The sequence below is a fragment of the Aedes aegypti genome, chromosome 3 (assembly GCF_002204515.2).
Source record: "Aedes aegypti strain LVP_AGWG chromosome 3, AaegL5.0 Primary Assembly, whole genome shotgun sequence".
NCBI classification, from domain to species: domain Eukaryota; kingdom Metazoa; phylum Arthropoda; class Insecta; order Diptera; family Culicidae; genus Aedes; species Aedes aegypti.
In genome coordinates, this window is record NC_035109.1 from 198,647,706 (window position 1) to 198,671,207 (window position 23,502).

At 36.7% G+C, this 23,502-nt stretch overlaps 1 protein-coding gene and 1 long non-coding RNA gene across 9 annotated transcripts in view; one reads left to right on the forward strand and one right to left on the reverse strand.

The window, feature by feature from the left end:
- Window positions 1-18,894, forward strand: part of LOC5574561 (calcineurin-binding protein cabin-1) — a 254,046-nt gene extending 235,152 nt beyond the window's left edge. For 6 of the 7 annotated variants that reach the window (XM_021853550.1, XM_021853551.1, XM_021853554.1 and 3 more), the window contains 2 exons: window positions 15,340-15,760; window positions 18,493-18,894. In XM_021853550.1, coding sequence (XP_021709242.1) covers window positions 15,340-15,760; window positions 18,493-18,840 — 769 coding nt within the window. In that variant the 3' untranslated portion in view covers window positions 18,841-18,894. Of the gene's footprint in view, window positions 1-10,814; window positions 11,078-15,339; window positions 15,761-18,492 lie in introns of those variants that run through there. The other variant, XM_021853552.1, reaches the window with a different exon arrangement.
- Window positions 18,895-20,864: 1,970 nt separating this feature from the next.
- Window positions 20,865-22,032, reverse strand: LOC110678317. Of its 2 annotated transcripts, none has more exons than XR_002501495.1 (3): window positions 21,836-22,032; window positions 21,282-21,777; window positions 20,865-21,218 (listed from the first exon to the last, which is right to left on the reverse strand). It is a non-coding gene; the product is annotated as an uncharacterized LOC110678317 (long non-coding RNA). The 2 variants fall into 2 exon arrangements; XR_002501494.1 differs by having other exon boundaries at window positions 20,865-21,221.
- Between the last annotated feature and the right edge of the window lie 1,470 nt (window positions 22,033-23,502).

Genomic DNA, 23,502 nt, shown 5'->3' on the forward strand with positions numbered 1-23,502 from the left:
ATCTTAATGAAACTTTCACAATTTGCTTTTCACTACGACATCTTTCTGAGAAAAATATAAATATGATCCAAACACGGTTCATTTTTGTGTTACACGGTGCAGAAATCTCTAGTGGGACTGATATGCGGTTATTTTTCATTATGAGACAATTTGACTTGCTGTTTTTTCCTACTTTTTCCGAACAAATCTTATTATCTCATTGAGTCAACTGAAAGAGCATTAGAAGATATGTTGAAAACTGAACTCAACTCAAATTTGACAAAAATGCAGATGGGACTGACTTGCGATTCACGGCAGTGCAGTAATTGTAAAGATTGTGTTATAGTGGTTTCTGCGCTCGTGTTCATACACATTACATGTCACCAACACTACTTAAAGAGTGCTGGTGGAAAATATAAATAAAGATCAGCTGTTCCCAGCAAAATTAAACGGCAGTATTTTCCACCAGCAAATTTGCGCAGGTGTTCGTGACACCGCTCGGCGAGAGCTCAATTGCTGTCATGTTTTTCAGAAAACCACTTTCACGGTAGAATTATTTTTAAAGTTTGATTAAACAGAGAATAGCTTCCACTATATCTTTGTTAGGGGCCTAGATAGCCGTAGCGGTAAACGCGCAGCTATTCAGCAAGACCAAGCTGAGGGTCGTGAGGTTCGAATCCCACCGGTCGAGGATCTTTTCGGGTTGGAAATTTTCTCGACTTCCCAGGGCATCAAGTATCTTCGTACCTGCCACACGATATACGCATGCAAAAATGGTCATTGGCATAGTAAGCTCTCAGTTAATAACTGTGGAAGTGCTCATTAGAACACTAAGCTGAGAAGCAGGCTCTGTCCCAGTGGGGACGTAACGCCAGAAAGAAGAAGAAGATATTTTTGTTAAATTTTGGAATTCTATATTAAAAACATCAAAATGATTTCAATACTACTAGAAAATGTCCTCGGATTGTCACTTGCACCGGGGTGCCTCAATAATCAGGATTTTTGAAGCTTTTTGTCAAAGCTTGGGGTAAAGCTAAGTATGCTGTTTCGCTAAAGAAAAGTAAAAATTTCTGCCCAAGAAATGGTCAAGAAATTTCGTACAGTGAGCTCCATTTGAATAGGTCTCTGCATTGTTTTGATTTTTTATGGAATATTGACGTTTACTGGCCTTGTTGTTTACTAATTTCATGATAGAGTGAAGGAGAGAGAATTAATTTTGTGCAGAGCCCCATTGACATTTCTTTTTAACTGCGTACTGCGATCAAAGAAAAATGCTTTTCTTGAGCATTTCTTGCAAGAAATTTCCCACGCATCGAGATAGGCGATTATTTTTGTGTTGAAGTACATACACAGACAAACAGACGTCACACTCTCATCGATGTCCATCGACCAACTTTTTAACGATCGGTTCGAATATATGGGGCTCTGCATTGTTTTGATTTTGCAAAGGATTTTGACGTTTACTGGCCTTGTTGTTTACAAATTTTACAGAAGAGTGAAAGAGAGAGGATGATTTTTGTGTAGAGCCTCATGGTATGTGGTCAATCGACCACCCGCAGCGCTCGCGTCGTTTTTGTTCATGTTTGACGTTTACACACTACCGCCACCTGTTGGTCCATCGGCCAGCTACAGTGTTTTTAGCATTGGGCCATTTACGTTTTTCCCCCGGTAGGCTGGCTAAACAGTGTATGTATGCCAATGGAACGCTCTGGTATCCAGTGGTCTACCGATTGCTGTCACTGCAGTACATCACAGATCGGTTCCAAGGAACTATAAAGCTCCCGTGTATGGTGGGGTAGGTTCATTCAATCCGGATAGTCACACAGAAATGTGTTGTCCAAAATTACAGTTGCAGTGCTGGTAGCGAATCACTTTTTAGTGACTTCTTCGCTATTTTCAACCTGGTAACCAAAAAGTCACTATTTGTCTAGTTCCACAAACTAGAACTGCAAACAATAATGTTTCACAGTTTTAAAAACATCAACTTTGTTGAATTTGAAATAATGGAAAGGTAGGGACAAAGACAAATTAAAGACCTCCATGTCCCTTGCAGTTGCCCAAAATTTTATGGCTCATAAGATAATCTAGAATGCCGAGAAAAGTGTACTGCGATCTTTCAAACTTGGGTACCTTTTGCACTACCGAGGGACCAAATGCAGTACTAGAAGTGGTACCCAATCTGAGCCCGAGTGGGACGGACCTGGTAGGGATCTCTGGCTCTTCCTGGAAAGTTTCAGGTGAATATTCCTCAGAGATTTCTTACGAATAGTTTGAATGTTTAGTTGCGCTCTTTGAGGAATTTTTGGAGATAATCCGGACAAATTTTAGAAACCATTCTTAGCTGATCGTTCTGGCCGAGATTTTCTTTAACGAGAACCAGGACGAATTTTTGATTGATGTTCAGAATTAATAGCTAGAGAAGTTTATAGAATTACATTCCGTTGTAAATCAAAAGAAATCTCCAACCAGCCTTTTGAACAAACTTTTGAAAACAACTTAGGAATGTAAGGCAAACCCTCAAACCAAACAATATTAAAATAACTTTTCATAAACTTTTCCGTTTCATAAACTTTTGCATTGATTATTTCAGATATTCGCTGACTAAGTTACAATTCTCTCTTTCTCACGAGTTTGATCGAATTGTTGAATTAGTTTAATATTACCGGAATTTTGCTACAAGTTTTACAATAGATTCCGTTTTTTTTTTATTTTGCAATAAATTCCGCCATTTAGAAGATAAAATGTATCCACAAACATTGAAAGAAATCCGTCCACAATCACCATTGAATATTTACCCTCCAACACCTCCATTAATATATTCAAGAATGCCCTAAGTAATTCGTTTTGCAACTCTACATTATTTAAAAAATCACCTATAAACTTTTGCCGAAGAATTTGTCAGAAACGAAAAATTCGCCAAAAAAGGTGATCTGATTAATTAAAAACAATTGTTGACTCTCAACTTTTATTCCTGTTGAATAGACATATTTCAAATTACTATAGCAACTGTTTACTGTTATCTTCAATTTTAACATCCACTTTTATTTCTAGGCATTTTTTGGATAAATACTTGTAGTTCTGAAGTCACTTATTAGTCTCTATTTTGATCATTTTAGTCACTTAACTCAACATTAAGTTGCTGTCTAACCACTACCTGAACTGCAAGGCTAGTTGTTCGCTAGAACAGCTAGACCTCAGCAGGGTTGCTACATATACAGATTTATCTTTATTTTACAGAATTGTTCGTATATTTTGTGATCAAGAATCTATACATACAGTTCATTTTTTTTAAATACTGCTATACCGATTCTGTAAACAGAATTCTTCCAAAATTGTACAGATTTATACAGATTTTTGAGCAACGATAAAAATATATATTTTTTGAAACCTTAGAATTTAAATTGAGATGTGACAATTTCGCTTTGTGATTACAAATGATTAATATCTCTTTAAATATGTTGTGTAAACCTCAAGTTTATCTTCATTCTTAGGGATACAAATCTAAAATGCTGATATTTTGCTACATGATAAACACAGAAAGAGAAAGTGATATATGGGGGTCCCAAGTGTTGGGCTTTCAATACCATGCATTTCTTGCCCTATCCTAAAATTTATGAATCTTCGTGGAAATGTGCAGTTATGATCATGTATTCAAATTTCTGTCCAAAAAGTGTTTCATGAGAAACGAATAGTGCAGTATCTTATACCAATAGGACATAAACACCTACAAAAGCACTAACTAGAATCGTTGATGTGTTCGGAGAGGAGATAATATTTGCCTTCTCAAGAATTTTGCGCTCACGCTGACTACGCAATAATGCAGCATAAAATGTAGAAAACCTCAATTCGTGGTCTCTTCTTTGGTTTCTCACTAATGGCACTATGGAATATCAGTACGGATCGAATACGTGCAGATTTTGTTTTATGCTGACGTGACATTCATGGCATATTTGCCCATTACGCATCATGTAAATCAGTAATAACTATAACCCAACAGTAGAGGAACAGCAGCTATAAACTTTTAGAGCAGAAAATAAAAACAAGTAAATGCAAGAATTAGAAATTAATCCTCAAATAACATTTTGATGGTATGTTGTGTTAACTTGCTTGCGCTGGGGTTAAAATTTCCTGAATCGACAACGTTTTCGAATTGGACCAGACAAAAATCAAATTTGACAGTTCATTGATTAATTGGAGGAAAAATAATTTACGAACTGTCAAATTTAAGTTCGGACTAATTTTAATATCGCAATTGAGACAGACTAGTTCTACTTAGGGTCTGTCCCAATTGCGTTGTTAAAACGAGTCCGAACTTAAATTTGACAGTTCGGAAATTATTTCCCCTCTGATTTCGATCTGTCAAAAATAAGTCTGCTTCAGAGGAGACTTATTTTTGACAGATCGCTAATTATTACGCTAGTTCGCGTTTGTTATGATGGATGCCGTTTACGTTTTTGTTCCCGCTTCGATTACCGATGTGGTCGGTCTGATCTTAAAGCTGCACCAAGGAACTCTTGTAAGTTAGAAAATGCAATTCGCCGGATTTTTTTTTCAGTGTACATGCAAGATACCCTGCTTCGGAAGTAGGGCGCATTAGAGCGCATCCGGATGTGAATCGAATGCACCACTTCCGAAGTTTGGTATCTAGTATAGATTCCGAGAGAAATTCAACGTCGGAGAGGTACCGTTTCTAGCTTTTTACCAAGCTATAAAGCTTCTTTGGTGGATAAGTTGTGCAATCCGGATGGTCACCTAAAAAAAATCTGGGTTGGATGAAACGAATAGTTGCAGGGCTGTTAGCGAGTCACTTTTTATATTGTAATTAAAAAGTCACTATTTGCGCAAAATTCACTGTTTCAGGTAAAGGGTCATTTAAGTATGCACTTTGGATTTTTTTTAGAGGATCTCGATGCGTGGGAAATATTTTGCAAGAGATGCTCAAGAGAGTGTACTGCCCATAACTGCAAAACAGTCACATTCGAAATTTTTGACAAATTGAAGTTAATACCATCTAATGATAAATACTTTCGATCAACTTACTGAAATCTGTGAGATTGTTCTAGAAAATTCGAAAAAAATACCAAGTTTTTTTTGTCACATTGGTAATAATAACCGCAAAACAGTCACATTGAGATTACAAATGAGCCTCGTAAAGTAAAATTTCTATCAGAATAATTTTCTGACAATTCACCTAGTATGCGATATGAGTTGTACAAAATATCAGTCTCAAATAAGCACTTTTGAGTTACTGGTAATTTTTAGAAATTTCAGTTTCCTCCCATACTGCCATAAAATGCATACTTGGTATTCCATTTACTCAATGCCTACTTTTGTCGAATGTTACAAATATGCAGTTATGGGCAGTGTAGGGAATATCTATAAATGGGTCAATTATATAGTTTGATCGCAGTACGCAGTTGAAAAGAAATGTCAATTTAAATGCAACTCGCTGTAGAAAATTTCTTGACCGTTTCTTCCGCAGAAATTTTTGCTTTTCTTAAGCAGAACAGCTGCATGGGAATTGCTGCATGAAAAATTCCCTTAAGGAACCGCACAAGAGAACGCTATTTTCTGATCGTAATACGCAGTTTGAAAGAAATGTCAGTTCAAACGGGAATCGCTGTAGAAAATTTCTGTAAGGGTTCGGCGAGAATTTTCTTGAGCGATTCTTTTCAGTAGCAAAACAGCATTAAAATCACCTAGCTGATCGGTTTTCTTTGCATAACTCTTTCCAAAAGAGTTGGACTGCTTCATGGCCTTGGGCAATGTTCTTCATCATGAAATTCACGATATGTGATTTTAAAATTCAAAGTCTGCGTTCAAATTTATGATAGTAGTCGATAAGCATCATTTGACGATTTTTCTTTGCAAAAGTGAGTTTTGCCATATTAGTATTATAAATCCCATACTAAATTATAGTTTAACCGAGCGAAGTGAAATTTCACACAGTTGTTATAAGACCTAAATTGGACCAGAAAGTGGGCTATATCGAGAATCTGTGTTTTGCCCACACACACTAATAATTCATTCAAAAAAAAATGACGTAATTTAAGGGGAGAGGGTGTATTCAAATTCAAAATATTTCTTACATAGGAGAAAGTACTTGAAATCTCATGTATGACGCCCTAGAGAATTAAAACAAAACAACAGTATTGTCATTCAAATTGAAAATTTATTTGTAGCAAATATTTTGCGGCATTCCAACAAATGTTGTGCAGTGATAAATTTTCATGAACCTTGCTTCAATTTTGAATAAAAAAAACTGGTTTATTGCTGTGTGCGTTTGAAATGCAAATATCAAATGCGGGAACACCAAACGCGGTAAGATTTTTCACAAGAAATGCGATGTCAAAGATAGATTTTTCTTGCTAGGGCGGCGGTGATTTATGTAATCTTTGCTAGGTGTCCTTTGATTATTTTGTGTTACCGCATTTGGAAGACGTTTACTCAACATTTGCATCTCAAATGCAAACAGCAATAAAATATTTGTAAAACGTTGTTATTTTTTTTCTTTGGAGTATTAATAATATTTGCCCACTCAAGAATTTTGCGCTCACACTGGCTATGCAATAATACAGCATAAAACGTGGAGAACTCCATTTCGCGGTCTCTCTTCTGTTTTCACACTAATGACATCATGAAAAAACCATTATGAATACGTGCAGATTTTCTTTTATTCTGACGGGACATTCATAACGTATTTGTCCATTACACATTCTGATTATAATCCATTAGTAGAACAGCAGCTACAAACTTGTAAAGCAGAAAATAAGTTTAAGTAAATTCAAGAATGAGAAACTCATCTTCAAATAACTTGTTTGATTATATTATGAATCAAGTATAAAAAAGGACAAACACATTTTTTATTTTTGTTTTATCTTTGTCCGAGTGTCGCAACTAACATGTGATAAGTGCGCTGTGCTCATAAAATACGTAAGAATGCAGCGCCACTTTTGAACAATGATATTGTCGCACCGCCACCAAACCGGATCGCGCCAGTGAGACTCGCGACGCGCCTCAACTCGGCGCATTTTGAAATCAGTTTTTTAGTGTGGCGCTGCATTCTTACGATTTTTATGAACACAGCGCACTATTCACATATTAGCTGCGACGCTCGGGGCCTGTGAAAACAATAATTTTAAATAAATGTTGGTCTTGATTTCTACCGGATACATAATATCGAAGCGCGGCGAGTTGAGGCGCGTCGCAAGTGAGTTGTTCGCTGTCCGTTTTGGTGGTGGTACAACAATATTTTGTGTCAACCTGCTTGCACTTGGGGTTGAAATTTCCTGAATCGGCAACGGCAAATTTGACGGTTCGTTGATTAATTGGAGGGGAACTAATTTCTGAACTGTCAAATTTAAGTTCGGACTAATTTTAATAACGCAATTGAGACAGACCCTAAGTGTTACGTCTGTTTCTCTGTGGTACATACTTCGCTTAAGGCGAAGTAGGCCGTAGGCCGTCATTGAAATTTGTACGCGTTGTTGATGATTGTTGCTAATTCATCTCACGATTTCGAATTAAAGAAAATCAGTTGGTTTTGAACTGACACAGCTGAAAAAGTATCAGCATACTTTATGCATGTAAGCGCGTACAGTGATACTTTTTCAAGTCAATATAAACTATCAAAGCTGAGTTTTATCACTTTGAAATGCAAGCTGAAAAGTCATCATTGTTGCCAAAACGAATGACGGGCTACTTAGCCTTAAAGGGCGTTGAGGCATATCTCGTTTCCTTTCGCAGGCTATTGTAGTGTTGATCAATTATACTTTATTTGAACCTCATTATAATCCAATACAGACAGTAATTTATGGAAAAAACCTTTCTTACTAACATTATCATTTTGATTCTTTGTTTTATCGCGCAGTGTAAGGCGATTGTCGGGAGAATTCGCAGATACACTCCATCACAAAAATAACCTGACAAGATCGTACTCATAGACCACACGATCATATGGTTGCTTAGTTCCTTTACACAAAATACAAATGCACTAACGGTTGATTGACAATGTAAACTCTCAATCAATAACTAAGTGCTCAACGAACTTTAAGCTGGGAAGCAGGCCATGTCCCAGCAGAGGTGTAATTCGTCCAGACAGAAAAAGAAAAAGAAGATGAAATTCAATGTATTCTTACCAAGAAAGGCAGCAATGCTCGGATCAATATACTTCCACAGCTGAGAGAGAGGAGACAGCTAGCTTATGTCGAATTCGTTTTTGAACCCAGGTTGGAACTGGCGCAACCCGTTCTGAATCACAGTTTCAACCCCAACCCGATTCAGGTTCGACCGGAATACAATTTGTTTGACGTTTGTTTGTTTATGTGTTGATCACCGACCCAGTTCCTAAAAACGAAAACGACATTAGATTGCGAGCTCCCAAAAGTCAAGGGAACCTGTCATCAACTGTCACTGGAAAACCGCACATTCGAAGGGCAGAGCGTGAAAAACCGTCAAAACTAGGCCAAACTAAAACTGTATGTGATTGAAAAGGCAGGCTGTTTTCCTTTGCTCTCGCATATAAAATCGTTGATTATTTAAATATTGTCGATTGGACTCAAATTGCTATTGATTTTTTAGTGATCTTTTTGATAAGAAATGATATGCGAAAATAGTTTTTACCCAGTTTGTGCTCTCCGAACCATTGTGCACAACCCAAACATGAGAAGAAGAAATCAAAGAAGCCAAGAAAACAAGCCAGTTGTCAGTGAGCTGTCTCCTCTCTCTCAGTTCCACAGTACTAATAAGTGTCCAACAGTCGAACTTTCAATATATCTAATCGAAGAAGTGTCCTATGGCTCATTGAATCCTCAAAACCACATAGGACATTTTTTTTTTTTTTCACAAAATAGAATCCAATATATATTTGTGCTATGAACTTTTATTTGGAATTGAAGCTTTCATCGAGCTAAAGACCAATGAAACTGTCTTTTACAATGATTACATTTAGACAATGTACTCTATAGAACAACAATTTAAAACAAAAAAAAAATGTTCGAGATCCCTCGGTGGATTTTTTTGGGGAACACGTCAAATGAAAGCTAAACACCTATATTTTCGAATGGTGAAAGATATAGCGATGCCTATTTTTTGTGATAAACCTTTCCCATATACACGCCGTGAGCATGTACCATCAGTGCACCAGTATCCGCTCATGTTCCAGTAGGCCGCTCACACTGAAAAAAGTTAAATTAAGTCAAAGTAAATTTGAAAACTTTAGCCGCTATACGGTTCAAATCGACAAAAAGGAATCATACTGTGGACATTTGTTCGTGTGTTTACTCAAATTACCTTACTTTTTTAACTTGTGAGCGGGCTACTGGAACATGAGCGGGTACTGGTACGTTGACGGTAATTCTATTTCCGATGAAATTTTATTTATTTTATTTACAAAGCAGATGATTTAAAAAATATTTTTAAGTTTACCGTCGAAAGGGGCTGTTTTATAACAAGGTTCATCACATGCGGGACTCCCTACTAGTCAGTTCAATCAATTAAAATGGTTATTTTTGTCTCCACTCAATACGATGCATTACTCTTGTATTACGACGGATATACTAAATAATGGCAAAATCTAGATGTAGATAAATAAAACGGTACTTAACACGCCGAAAGACATGTTATTATTGAATATTTTGAGAAAAAATCACTTTAAGGGCAAAAGTGTCAGCTATTCCTATACTATACTTCAGAAACCACTACTGATGCATCATTTTGGTTTATTATTATATTTTTTTGGAGATGTGTATATTTTTATAAATTTCACTCAAAAAATTTTCGTTTACCAAATAGGTGGCACACTTGCCCCAAAAAGTATAGATTTCAACCAATCTGGATTTCATATGTAATACTAAAAACTTTTTTCGTCCAAATGCCCCAATATCTTACACATTTAAATAGTATCACGATGTACAGTGGTTTAGAAAAATCTGTTAATAATTTAGATTTTACTATGCTATTTAAAAACAACGAAGTCTTTAAAAAATCCACTGAAATTTGATTGTTTTTACAAAATTTGATGTAAATACGTGCAAAATAGTGCAATTTTCATCAAATTTTGATAATGGTATTGTGAACTTTAAGGGAACATACACTACCCTCCAAAAGTATGGAATCGTTGCAATACAGAGTATTGCAGCACTTTTAAGTTTAGCATCACCCAAAATCCAGTGATAAAAGTATCTTCAAGTGAAATAAAAAATCGCAGGGGCTGAAAGACGTAATGTTAAAGATGACCTCAAAAATATATTCAACTAGCCCCTCAGAATCACGAGATAATATTCATTTTAGGTGATGCTAAACTTTTCAAGGTGCTGCAATATTCAGTATGAGTGTTGCAATACGCGATTCCATACTTATGGCGGGTAGTGTATTGTTAAGCTCAATGAAGAAATTGTAATAACTTAATAGATTATTTAATTATAAACTTCCACTGTGAAGACACTTTCAAATAGTAATTAAGAATACACTTTGAATTGGTTGACCTCGACTTACAGGACGGCTCAAGATCGAATGATCTCATAATTTTATTAACAGATGAGAAAAGCTTAAATGTGGTGAGTATAAAGTGCACTGAATTAAATTTCATTTCTGAAATCGAATGATTCGAACATAGAATTAAGTTTTATCAATCATAACAATTCTCCTTCATTAAGACAATTCATTCTTGAATTGGTGAATCTCTATAAAACTTTCAGATAGCAACATTATTGCAGTAATTCATTAATTTGAAATGATTTCGATATTAACTTACAAACTACACATTATCTTCTTCTGATAGCATTACAATGCTTAATTCTACAAATTTTCTTTTCTTTAACTATTTCAACTTTCAGAATTAGACGAACTATTGTATGTAGGCAAGGCTGCTTTAGATCGAGTGATAATCGGACTCCTTGCTTGCATCAACTTTTTACTGATGTGTACAGCACCATCCGTGGCCAACGGTATGCTAGGAAAACCCATGAAATCGTCCTCATCTTCAAGCGAATCTCGGTTGCGTTTCTGGGTTGCTTCTCGCAAGGTCACATATACCTTCGATCGTTGTTTGGGAGCATGCATCGTCCTTAATTGATTCTTATGTGCTGTCGTAATATGGTTGCCCACCGAAATCTGTAAAACATTTTTAGACACCTTTTTAATATATTTAGCATTTAACCATTTGGGTATATCATTTTTATTTTTATTTTTATACAGTAGCATATCCCCTGCCACAAGCTTGTCAAACTCATCTGATGTATTAATTACATCGTCACTTAAAACACTTGTCCTTGCAGGAGTTTTGTCTAAATATGTCTTGTATACCTTATTTGGATTAAGCAAATCCAATAGCATCTTTGGTTTATAGTTGAAAATTCTTTCAGTAGGGAGGCTTCCCTCCGAACCTAAGCAACTATTTCTATAGTTTATTAAAAATAAATTAACACGATCCTCCATATCTATTTTTTTGTTTCATGGTCAAGAAGGTATTTTTTTAATACGTCTTTCACAACTCTTACCATCCGCTCCGCCTGTCCGTTGCTAGCCGGATTATATGGTGGACTCTTTAAGACTTTGATTCCTTGATGCTCTAGAAAATTAACAAATTCGCTGGAATTGAATGGAGGCCCTCCATCCGTAACAATAACATCCGGTAATCCGTAACGAGCAAAAAAGGAAGCAAATCTTTTGTTAACTAGTTTTGCGTTGGTACCATACTTCATAATATCAATTTCAAGCCATTTTGAATGACTATCCACCATAAGTAATAGTGTCTTTCCTTCAAAATGGAAAAAATCTGCATGTACGCGGCTGAATGGTCGAGTTGTGGGTGTCCAAGATTCTTTTGTGTCTGGCTTTTTAACTACCTGCATTCTAGCACAAATATCACAAGATTTAACAAAATCTTCAATGTTCAAATTGATTTTTTGCCAATAAACATTTCGTCTAGCTAATTGCTTCATTTTAGAAATACCTCCATGATTTGCGTGCAAAAGTTTGAGAACAGGATGCTTCAAACTATTTGGAATTACCACCTTGCCATCAAATAGTAGAACGCCCTCAACAAATTCCAACTTTTCTTTTTGAGCATAAAAGTCCTTGAAATCTTTGGGAATTGTTCTAGGCCACCCTGATGTTATGAAGCTAATGATTTCTGATAAAAGCCAGTCTTTCTTTGTTTCTTTTGAAATCAAAGCAAAATCTAATGGAAATTCATTGCTATAATTTATACTATTTATGTTTTCCTGTGCTAAGCTGCTTGGAACACATTGGTCTAATGGAAAACGACTACAGAAATCAGCGTTTCCCATTTTAGAAGCTGGTCGATATTCAATATCAAAATTGTATATTGATAGTTCCATGATGTATCGTTGTAATCTGGTAGCATGTATGGAATGTCGACCTTCCTTACCGAATATTCCAAGCAATGGTTTATGGTCCGTAAAAATCTTAAATTTTTGTCCGAACAGAAACTTGTGAAATTTTTTAATAACACACACTAATGCCAAAGCTTCTAAATGCAGAATTGGGTATTTTTTTTGCGCGCAATTTAGAGAAAATGATGTGAAGCAAACTGGTTTCTCTATGTTATTGTCAACTTGTGCTAAAACACCGCCTAGACCATATGAAGATGCATCTGTAACAACAACCAACGGTTTACTGGGATCATAAAAAGCCAATATGTTGGAATTTACTAAACTGTTTTTGCTTTCATCAAACATCTGTTGACATTCATCAGTCCAACAATAAGGTACATTTTTCTTCAATAGTTCATACAAACATCGTAACTTTGAAGATAGATGCGGAATAAATTTGTTGTAATAGTTGATTAGTCCTAAATAAGCTTTCAACTCTGAGACATTTTGTGGAATTTTCGCGTTTGTAATAGTTGATAATTTTTCAGGTGAAGGCAACAAACCATCTGAGGTGATCAAATGTCCAAGGTACTGCAACGAACTTACAAAAAATTTGCATTTTTTGAAATTTACGCTAATATTAGCATTAGACAATCTCTGTAACACTTGTTCTAGTTTTGCAAGGCACTCTTCGTATGTTCTTCCCGCTATTAGCACGTCATCTAAATAACAGCAAACTCCATCTATCCCTCTTAAAATTTGGTCCATTACTCGTTGAAATACAGCAGCGCTAGAAGATCCTTTTTCTGTATTTATAACAACGAATTTTCTAGAACGTTTAGATAACTTCAATTGTGTGTATGCTCCAGCTAGATCAAGCGAGCAAAAGACTTTACATCCTGCTAGAGATGCAAAAATATCTTGAGCAAGTGGGAGGGGATAAGTATTGGGAATCAGAACTTTATTTAAGGATACTTTACAATCTATTACCATTCTTATCTCTCCATCCTTCTTAGGTATTGCTATCACAGGTGACGCCCACTCACTTGCTCGTATTTGAGTGATAACACCTTGATTTTCTAACATATCCAAATGTTCTATGAACTTGTCTTTTATTTTGTAAGGCACCTGGTATGCTTTTTTGAATATTGGTTGTTCTGGTTTGAAAACTAAATCTGCCTCATAACCTGCAATGGGTTCGGAAAAATCTTTAGTAAAAACCTTTGAATACTTTTGCTTTATCATACTAACTGTATCGTTTGACTCGCTCTCAGCATTCAAGTTTTTTACTGTTTCTGCAGCTACAAAATTGTTTTTCCAGTCAGGATAAAATTTGTTCAACCAATCTCTTCCCAGTAGTGGAACGAAATCTACATAGCTATTTAAAATTATTAATTTTTCTGAGCTAGTACGGCCGTTTAAACTAACCTGAACAATGATTTGTCCTAATACTGTTAATTTCGCACCATTAACTACTACCAGTCTTTTCTTACAATCCAAAATAGGAATAGAGCGGAATTGTTTCTTATACAGAACTTCGCTAATCACTGCCACTGCTGATCCAGTATCAATTTCCATCATTAAGCTTAGTGTTTCAACACAAACACTTACTAAACAAGGATCAGCTACATGGTTTATACTTTCTATTTTCATGCAACTAGTGTCTGATTCATCACTAGAGTCCTGAAGACGCATTCTGTTAAATTTGTCTGTGTTACAAACTTCCGTTGTATTTTCTTATTTCACTGTATGAATGTTCAAAACAAACGTAATACTCACGGATGCAGCAACTTACGTCCAGAGCTACCAATCGTCATTCACCAATGCTCACCCACCAGATGATTACTTCTGGACTATTAACGGAGCTCCTCGGTTCGCAGTAGATCCAAAATTATCGTTATTTTCAGCAGTGTTACAAGTCCCAACGATTGAACCAACCGTCTGACTCTCGGAGCTCAGCAACAACAACAACAGCAGGATTTCTCAGCAACAACAACAGCAAGCAACAGGTTCATCGACTGCACCAGCCGACTCATGCAAATGCACATGCAGTTTTCGTAGATATATCACTTCTCACTTTCAGTTCAGCTTAGCTCTCTTCCTCACTCTTCTCACAAGTTCTCGCTCTCTCACCGAACTTTCGTCACAAGCAACTTGACTCTCGCCGCAGAACTTGTACGCTCGTATCTCACTTCTTCAGTGAGAATCCAGCCTTTTTGTTCTCAGCTGAATGAGTGCACCAGCAAGAACGCCAAATGCTAATAGAGCACTGCCTACTGGAAGATACTAAACAAAATGGAGTTAGTACCACGTTAATAAGCTCAATAAAATTATCAGTTTTTCACAATTTTTCAATATGCAAATCAAAATCTGTTTTATGTTTCGTTTTATAACGCAATTCTCCCTTCGCTCAACAGTTGTTTTGGCCAGAAACAAACTGTCTGCGGCACAAGCTTCTTTGAATCTTACCTCACTTCAAAGAAACTCTATGAACAACTTACCCACTGCTCTAAAGCACGTAAAGCGAAATTTGCTTTTATTAAGGCGAAACAGCAGCGCTAACAGTTTCCCTCGTCGCCAAATTGTAATAACTTAATAGATTATTTAATTATAAACTTCCACTGTGAAGACACTTTCAAATAGTAATTAAGAATACACTTTGAATTGGTTGACTCCGACTTACAGGACGGCTCAAGATCGAATGATCTCATAATTTTATTAACAGATGAGAAAAGCTTAAATGTGGTGAGTATAAAGTGCACTGAATTAAATTTCATTTCTGAAATCGAATGATTCGAACATAGAATTAAGTTTTATCAATCATAACAGAAATATATTTCGTAGTTTATATAAAAAGCAGGGGTGGCACACTTGCCCCAAAGTCCGCTATGCAGAAATAAAAAAAAAATGGTTTCAAAAAACAAGGTGACCTATCTTGCCTCTTTTTCAATTATATGTTGATTAACGATTTTTTTTTCTATTTTTCATTCATTATTTTTGTCTCTTTTTGTTTCTCCTTTTTCAGAGAATATTTGAATGATTACGATCGCAACAAATTGTCCCTTCAGGCCATACAAACATGTGTCATAGTATATCAACATATTTTGAAAAAATCTGTGGCTCGAAAAGACGATACTGCAACGTTGACGCTTCTTGTAGCTATATATAAAGGATACAGAAAGTGTGTCAAAACCATGCAGCACAAAGAGTCATTTATTTCAGATGCATTGATAGAAGCTTACAAGGTATATATACAAGACAAGGCCAAGCTCCCCGATTCGGCCAATTTACTTGACCTTGCTGTAAAACTATGTACGTACGAAATCAACTATCGTAAATCCATGGACAAAATAGTTGGCAAACAAATGGAGAAAACCAGCAAAATTATAAACATCTGCGCTGATACACCATCTACAATAATAACGCCAATGCAGCCGATCTCTGCGGTAGGTATTAATTTTATTACGTAGTATTGTGTGGGGTAACCGTCATATTAATTAATTACACAGCGTAACCAAATCAATGCACAAAATGTAGAAAAAAGCTTTCCCTGTGTGATAGAAATGCTTACGTGTTCAGAATAGGTCGAATAAAATTCACACTTTTTGTGAAATTTTATATTTTTCCTGAAAAGTCAAAATCTTTAGCTTTCATTTCGTCTAAAAAGATTGAAAATCGGTCGAACGGTTCAAGTTAAGATTTTTTTTAAAATAAAAATTAAACAAAATCACGATTTTTCTGGTCACCCTAATCAAAAAATCCAAAAACACGTGTATCCTCCTTTCGGATAAGGAACAAAATAGCAAATTTTCACGGAATTCGGTGACCCACTAGATCGGTTTTTCATGGAATGGCTGTATATAACGCATTAACCGTGGCAATAGAAGATTGTAACGATTTTTGTGTGAAATTATTAATTACTAGCTTACCCGACGTGGCTAGCCACGTTCCAACGAAATTTAAAAGAAAAAAGCTATGCATAATCTTTCATATCGCATGATATTGATGACCTCAAAATCGCCTAAATTTATGCTCTGGCCATACTCCATCAAGCACGTAGCCTCAATAATGTTATAGTGTTCTAATCTGAAATAATTATAGCCTTATATGCTGTAGTAGTGTTTCTTCTGTTCTGAAATATTTCAAAAATTCCAGAAGGTTCTGTGAATTAGAGTGTAGAATCTTCTAGCAAAGTGCAAAGTAGTGTGATTCATTGTCATTTTTTCAAAATCACAGTGGTGGTGCAAAGACCATCGACTCAAGGAAATATCGAGTCATGGAACAGGAATGTTTAGGAAAGCTGTTTTAAGGAATCCTCGATCATAGTATGCATCCATGTGTCGATATCGAGTCGATGAATATCGACTCATGGATGTTCTACTGTAAATTAATAAAACTCGAATATTCGGCGCACATTCATCTCATTCATGTTTATCTTGCTTTTAGATATGTGACTCGGTTTTGAACCTGAGCTGGAACTGGAGAAACTCGTTTCATATTTATAACTCCAACCCGATTCAACATCGACCGAATTACAATTTGCTTGAAGTTGATTCGTTCATGTTCAAGTCACCAACCCAATTCCTAAACAAACGACAATGATGAAGGGTTCGAGAATATTCTACGAATTGAAATGAACAAAGTTCCAGAGAACTCCAGAATATTATGTCAAAGAGTTATCGTAGTACACCACAATTTGCAATCGTATTGTTCTTATATTAAAATTGACCGTTGTAGTGCTCTTAAACTGCTGTTGTAGTGCTCAACGAAACTTTTCGATGAAACATTTCAAAGCGTTACTGACAGACAGACAACTCTGGAATTTTATATATATGATTTTATTTGACATTTGTTCCACCTTTCAACATTGGATCCATTGTTTTACTAGAAAACTACAATACTCTCTCTTATTTCAAACATCATGCACGAATAAAAAAAAATCGAATCCACAATTTGTTCTCTAACACTTTTGCTTCTGACATCTCTTTTTCTTTGGAAGCATGATGAAGACTGTCGTTCGACCCGAGCTCCAACCCCAATTTAGTTCACTATGGGTTGATCACAAATAATTTAAAAATTTTGAACATGGAAATCGACGTGTTAGGTGATGATGTATGCACCCATAGGTGGACGCATACGAATCTGAAAAGGAAAGCTTCAGGAACTTAATATGGATTCCTTGTTGTCGATTGATGAATCAGTCCATAAAGCAAAACCAACGAATGTAATGTGTAACACACAAGAAGTTTGTAACAAAACCACAACAAATAGATATTATCGTTCATGAAACGATCCATACACGCTAACATAAAAGTACCCATGAAATGAGTTTCTTGTACCCATTTTTATGGCCAGTATGGAATTGTCAAAAAAAGGGTACTTTTCTGTGACATAAAAAATGGGTACTTTAACCTCATTGTGAAGTATCCTTCCAGCTAATATAAATGGGTAAATAGTGCACATGATAGTTTGCAAATCAACATCGCCATATTTCAATTTCTGTTTATTTTTACCGCTCGGTGTTAGTGAAAAGTTAGTGGTTTTATCAATTGTACGATATATTCTTATGGACGAAAAGATTGTTCATACTATTTTCGACACGTAAGTAGAATCTGCGGTTACTTTCCCGTAAATTGATCTATTAATAACCGGTTTTCTGGTAGTAGATTTGTGGATGACCGCATCAGCGTAGTTCATTGCCGACTGCAGCGATTTCGTGAGTGCCTGGGTTGTCTGCTAGATGATCGCATACGTGTTGGAATTCATTTTTTTAACTTTGAAATAAATGTGCGTTGTATTTTATTTCGCCCTGTTTTGTTGTTGGTCTTTATTATATATGGAACTTTTTTTAATCCAAAACCATTGCCATAACCTCAAACTGCACAATCGCTCACAAAATAATGGGGTTTTATTACCCTTTTTCATTCTAGAGACCAAGAGTGAAAAATACCCATTATTTGAAGTTCAAAGCGAATACTCTTAAATGAGTAAATCGACTTTACTCTTTTAATGAGTTAAACCACTTTTCTTGGAAATGGGTACCATAGTACCCATTAATGGGTACATCCATGTTAGCGTGTAGTTTAATCCACACACGGATTAAACGTGTGGATATTTATCAGTGATTTTATAACACATTTGTGTTAAAAAATACTACATCAGCATTACTCTTTTTTAGTCTTTCATTCCAGGGCTGACGAAACATCGAAAAATGGTTGTTCCAAAACTGTTATCCACTTCAAGTGTTTCTCCTCCAGCTAAGTTCGTATCAGTTGGATCATCATCAATAAGTACATCATCGCTAGCAGGGCTCACAATAACGCCGGTGAACATTCCACTTCTAACATCAGCAGGAAATGGAGCAGTAACGAAAGCATCTAACACAAATGTATCGTCGTCCTTGTCGGCTGGTACATCTGAATTATTGAAAACTTTTTCGGATCCTGAAACTATATCTGAACTGTCACGAATGTATTTTAGCGCATTATCTAATTTAAATCAGGATTATACCAAAACGAATAAATGAAAACAGCTAAAGAAAAATATGTACTAAATATAAAAATATAGAATAATAAAGTAATGTGTTCTTTTTAATCACTTTATTGCCTATTACAAGGTGACGTCATCAGAAAATCGCTCTTTTTCCCTCCTTCGGGAAATTTGAAAACAACGGTGCCAGTCGATTTAGGGTATTTAGGGTCTGTCTCAATTGGGCTATTAAAAATAATTCACACTTAAATTTGACAGTTCAAAAATAATTTCCCCTACAAAAGATTAATGAACTGTCAAATATTAATTTTTGCTGGTCCAATTCGCGAAAGTTGCCGAACCAACGTTATCATAATTTAAGATGATTCGTGAAAAGAAAATACTTCAATCTATTTTGTTTGTCTGTTGAAAATTGCTTCGAATCATTGGAAGTGTATTTGTTTTAGCCAAGTCAAGTAAATAGTTTTTTTTTTTATTTATCAAACATATGAGATATGTTGTAATAATGTTCAACATTTCTGATCTCTAGGGAACAAGACTCTGCAAATATGCCGTCAATGTATCGTCAGCCTTGGTGAGGAAAATTGTATTACTATTATCGGCGCTTGCGGTTAAAGTTAGAAACGGTTTCGCACCGTTGTTGGATTTTTTTAAAATCTATGCGAGGTTGGAAGTGGTGCATTCGATTCGCATCCGAATGCGGCTCTAATACGCCCTACTTCCAAAGAGTGGTATCTTGCATGGATTCTGAGAAAACTCCATTTTCGGCAAACTGCATTTTCGAACGATTGATCGAACTTACAATTATTCATCTCATCAGCTTTAGGAAAAATCTGGACAAATTCTTACCGTACACGCAAACAAATTTTGTTGTATAATCTACCAAATCCATGGTAGAATTAAGAACTGTACCAACGATTTTCAACCGACTACAAACATCTGTTAAGTTTACTATAATCTGGTGAAAATCACTGAGCAGTGCAGTAAATTTGACTATGTCCATAGTAGCATCCACTACAAAGCATTGTATTTCAATCCGTGACACCCACCGTACAACACAGTGTGGTCAAAAGTATGATGCTAAACTTCTCAAATCAAGAATGTTTCTAGTCAAAAATACTACAACTCTGGTTGAATCAACAGAAGAAATTTTCTTGTATAGTGATGTTGACTATGTTTTGGTAGAGTTAACAGATTAATGTAGTCGGTTGAAAATCGTTGGTGCAGTTCTTAATTTTACCATGGATTCAGTAGATTCTACAATAAAATTCATTTCAGTGTACGGACCAAGGTACGAACAATAGTTTGAAACCGAAACAGTGTTCTTAAGTATATTGTTAAATTTAGGTTTCAGAATGTCCGCAAAAATAAAATCTCTCTCAACCAATAACTTTATTTTCGATAGTTGTTTGCATCAGTTATCGTGAAGCTAAGCTGGCTTATATATTCCAGGGGTAACGTATCAAGCGTTTTCTCGTATTTAGACGAATACCGAGTTATGTATGATATAGGGTGATCAAAGTATTTTGGACAGACCGTTACGCGTATATAATTTGGCCATTTTCGGCAAAATCTAATGGAGGTGGCCAAATTATACACACGTAACGCTCTGTCCAAAATACATAAAACACCCTAAGCGTCTTTTAGATGTGCGAAAACGTCCACTGCTGTAAAGTGAAGCCATACTGAAGGAGTCTGGGTTCGATTTCTGGAGAATCCACTGTTATTCTTAATGGAAATTTCTTTGACCTTGTTTAAGGGGGCACAATCCATCATCAATTTGAGAATTTTCAAAAGCAGTTTTTTGAGAATGTGTTCACTGTATTCCATTCTTCAACCAAAACACAGTGATAACACTTTCGTCGTATAAATTTTAGTTTTGATCAGAAAAACTGGTGTTGAAGTTCCAATTATGACGATGACGGATCGTTGAACGTTGGTCCTAATAGAAATTGAGACATTTTTAAGCCTCCAAAATGCAGTTTTTAAACAAATTGAGAAAAATAAAAACACAGTTTGGACACTGGATCCTTAATATAATGCACAATTATTTTTATTATGAGCTAAATGTTTATCTACATAGGTGTTTTATGCAAGGCCTTTGACGAGCTTCATCAGATCTATAGTCAAAGTCGTCGTAGTCCTTTGATGCTGCATTATATTCTCAACGTTCGACAATTCCAGTAAGAATGCATGGTGATCTGTCATTAATGCGATACATCGAACTGAATGATCATAATTTGTCGTAAATGGGGCGTGACAATGAGTAGTTGGTTATTAGAACAACTCCGTCCACAATTCCGACCATAAATCCCCTGCCTTCATCTTCAAAGCTAAATAGCTTAGATAGAAACGTAGATGCCGAAGAAATTCGTCATTGATGGAAAACACTTTGAAAATAGTCGCCTTGCTTTCCTGCTGGTAATTGAACGACAATCGTTATCATATTGTTGAAACAAACGTAAGGAATTAATGTACCTATTCTTACGGTTCCTTATTCCAATTCTGTGGGGGTGGCGCCTCGTCAGCGAAATCCGAAACATTCAAGTTCGCATGATAATCAACGAGTAGTTCAACCAGACTCCAGTTCCGCCGTTCCACGGCTACATGTAGAGAACTGATGAACTTGTTTTGGGCACATAGACGGGGTTTGGGATTTTTCACCAATAGCAACTCAGCTTTTTCAATCATAATCTTCGGCGGCGTTTGTTCCAACATGCACTTTATTGACTTCTATTTTGGACACTAGAAGCTCGACATAGTCCAAATTTCCGCAGGTCCTTGCATTGTACACCTTGATGAGACTATTTTGGTTGATTCCAGCTTGAGATATACTGGAAATCATCAGGTCTCCTGTGGTCGCTGCTTTCCAGATGTTTTGTACGTCGAAATGCTTTGCGAGTACCTTGCCAGCTGCTCAGGAAAGAATCCTGGTTGTGAGGATTTCATCCCACCCTTGCAACCTGTTCCGTCACTGAGAAAAAGTGATCGTAAATAAAGCTATGCTGGCCAGAATATTTCGTTAAACTTACTTTTACTGGTCTTGAATCTTGCGAAGGCAGCAGGAATATCCGACCGCAGATGAATTACCGGATAGGGGAAACAACATTATGTTGAAAGTAAACATCTAACACCGATCGCCCGAGCGAGCGAAAAAGAAAATAACTATCGATCTGTCAAATTTAAGTCTGCTCTGCAGCAGACTTATTTTTGACAGATCGAAATCAGGGGTGGAATAATTATCGAACTGTCAAGTATAAGTACGAATTATTTTTAATAGCCCAATTGAGACAGACCCTTAGGGTCAAGGGTGGGATGAAATCCTCACAACCAGGATTCTTTCCTGAACAGCTGGCAAGGTACTCGCAAAGCATTTCGACGTACAAAACATCTGGAAAGCAGCGACCACAGGAGACCTGATGATTTCCAGTATATCTCAAGCTGGAATCAACCAAAATAGTCTCATCAAGGTGCACAATGCAAGGACCTGCGGAAATTTGGACTATGTCGAGCTTCTAGTGTCCAAAATAGAAGTCAATAAAGTGCATGTTGGAACAAACGCCGCCGAAGATTATGATTGAAAAAGCTGAGTTGCTATTGGTGAAAAATCCCAAACCCCGTCTATGTGCCCAAAACAAGTTCATCAGTTCTCTACATGTAGCCGTGGAACGGCGGAACTGGAGTCTGGTTGAACTACTCGTTGATTATCATGCGAACTTGAATGTTTCGGATTTCGCTGACGAGACGCCACCCCCACAGAATTGGAATAAGGAACCGTAAGAATAGGTACATTAATTCCTTACGTTTGTTTCTGTTGAAGAGCTAGTCCGCTAAGACCACGCAGATCCTAGCGAGGCTAGCCCGTCCACATCCGATTGCAAATCATAAAGAAATACAATACAGTAGATGTCTCCTTCAACTGGGCAGCTAACTGACTGATACCTCAATCAGCAGCTGCAACTCTCTTTATTCAAACCAGGTATCTATTTTTACAATTCAACATCCTACACAAATTTTATACCTCACAACAAATCTTCCACACTTTTACCTACGACGACGCATGCTTTTCAACCGACGATTCTTCTACCTGAGGTGCGACACTACCTCTATTCCAACCCTCCTCCTTAGGGTCGCAACCTCTACTCACGATCGTCTCCTCCTGTCTCGAAACTCCTCCTCGTTCCAAACTTCGTACATGCTCCGTCCTCCATCCGAGCTCCTCCTGACTTCGATCCTGTCACACGAGCTCCTTTGACCAGCCAGCTGCCATCCAGTGTCCTGTATCGCCTACGTTCCCGATAGATCCCGTCCTTCGTTGCGGCCAATCCATCCAGCCTGAGGATCCCGTCCTGCGCCACGCGGCTTATGCGGCCAATCCTCCTCCAGAACGATACATGCTGTAAGAACACGTTCCTGGGCCCATAACCTGTTGAAGAGCTAGTCCGCTAAGACCACGCAGATCCTAGCGAGGCTAGCCCGTCCACATCCGATTGCAAATCATAAAGAAATACAATACAGTAGATGTCTCCTTCAACTGGGCAGCTAACTGACTGATACCTCAATCAGCAGCTGCAACTCTCTTTATTCAAACCAGGTATCTATTTTTACAATTCAACATCCTACACAAATTTTATACCTCACAACAAATCTTCCACACTTTTACCTACGACGACGCATGCTTTTCAACCGACGATTCTTC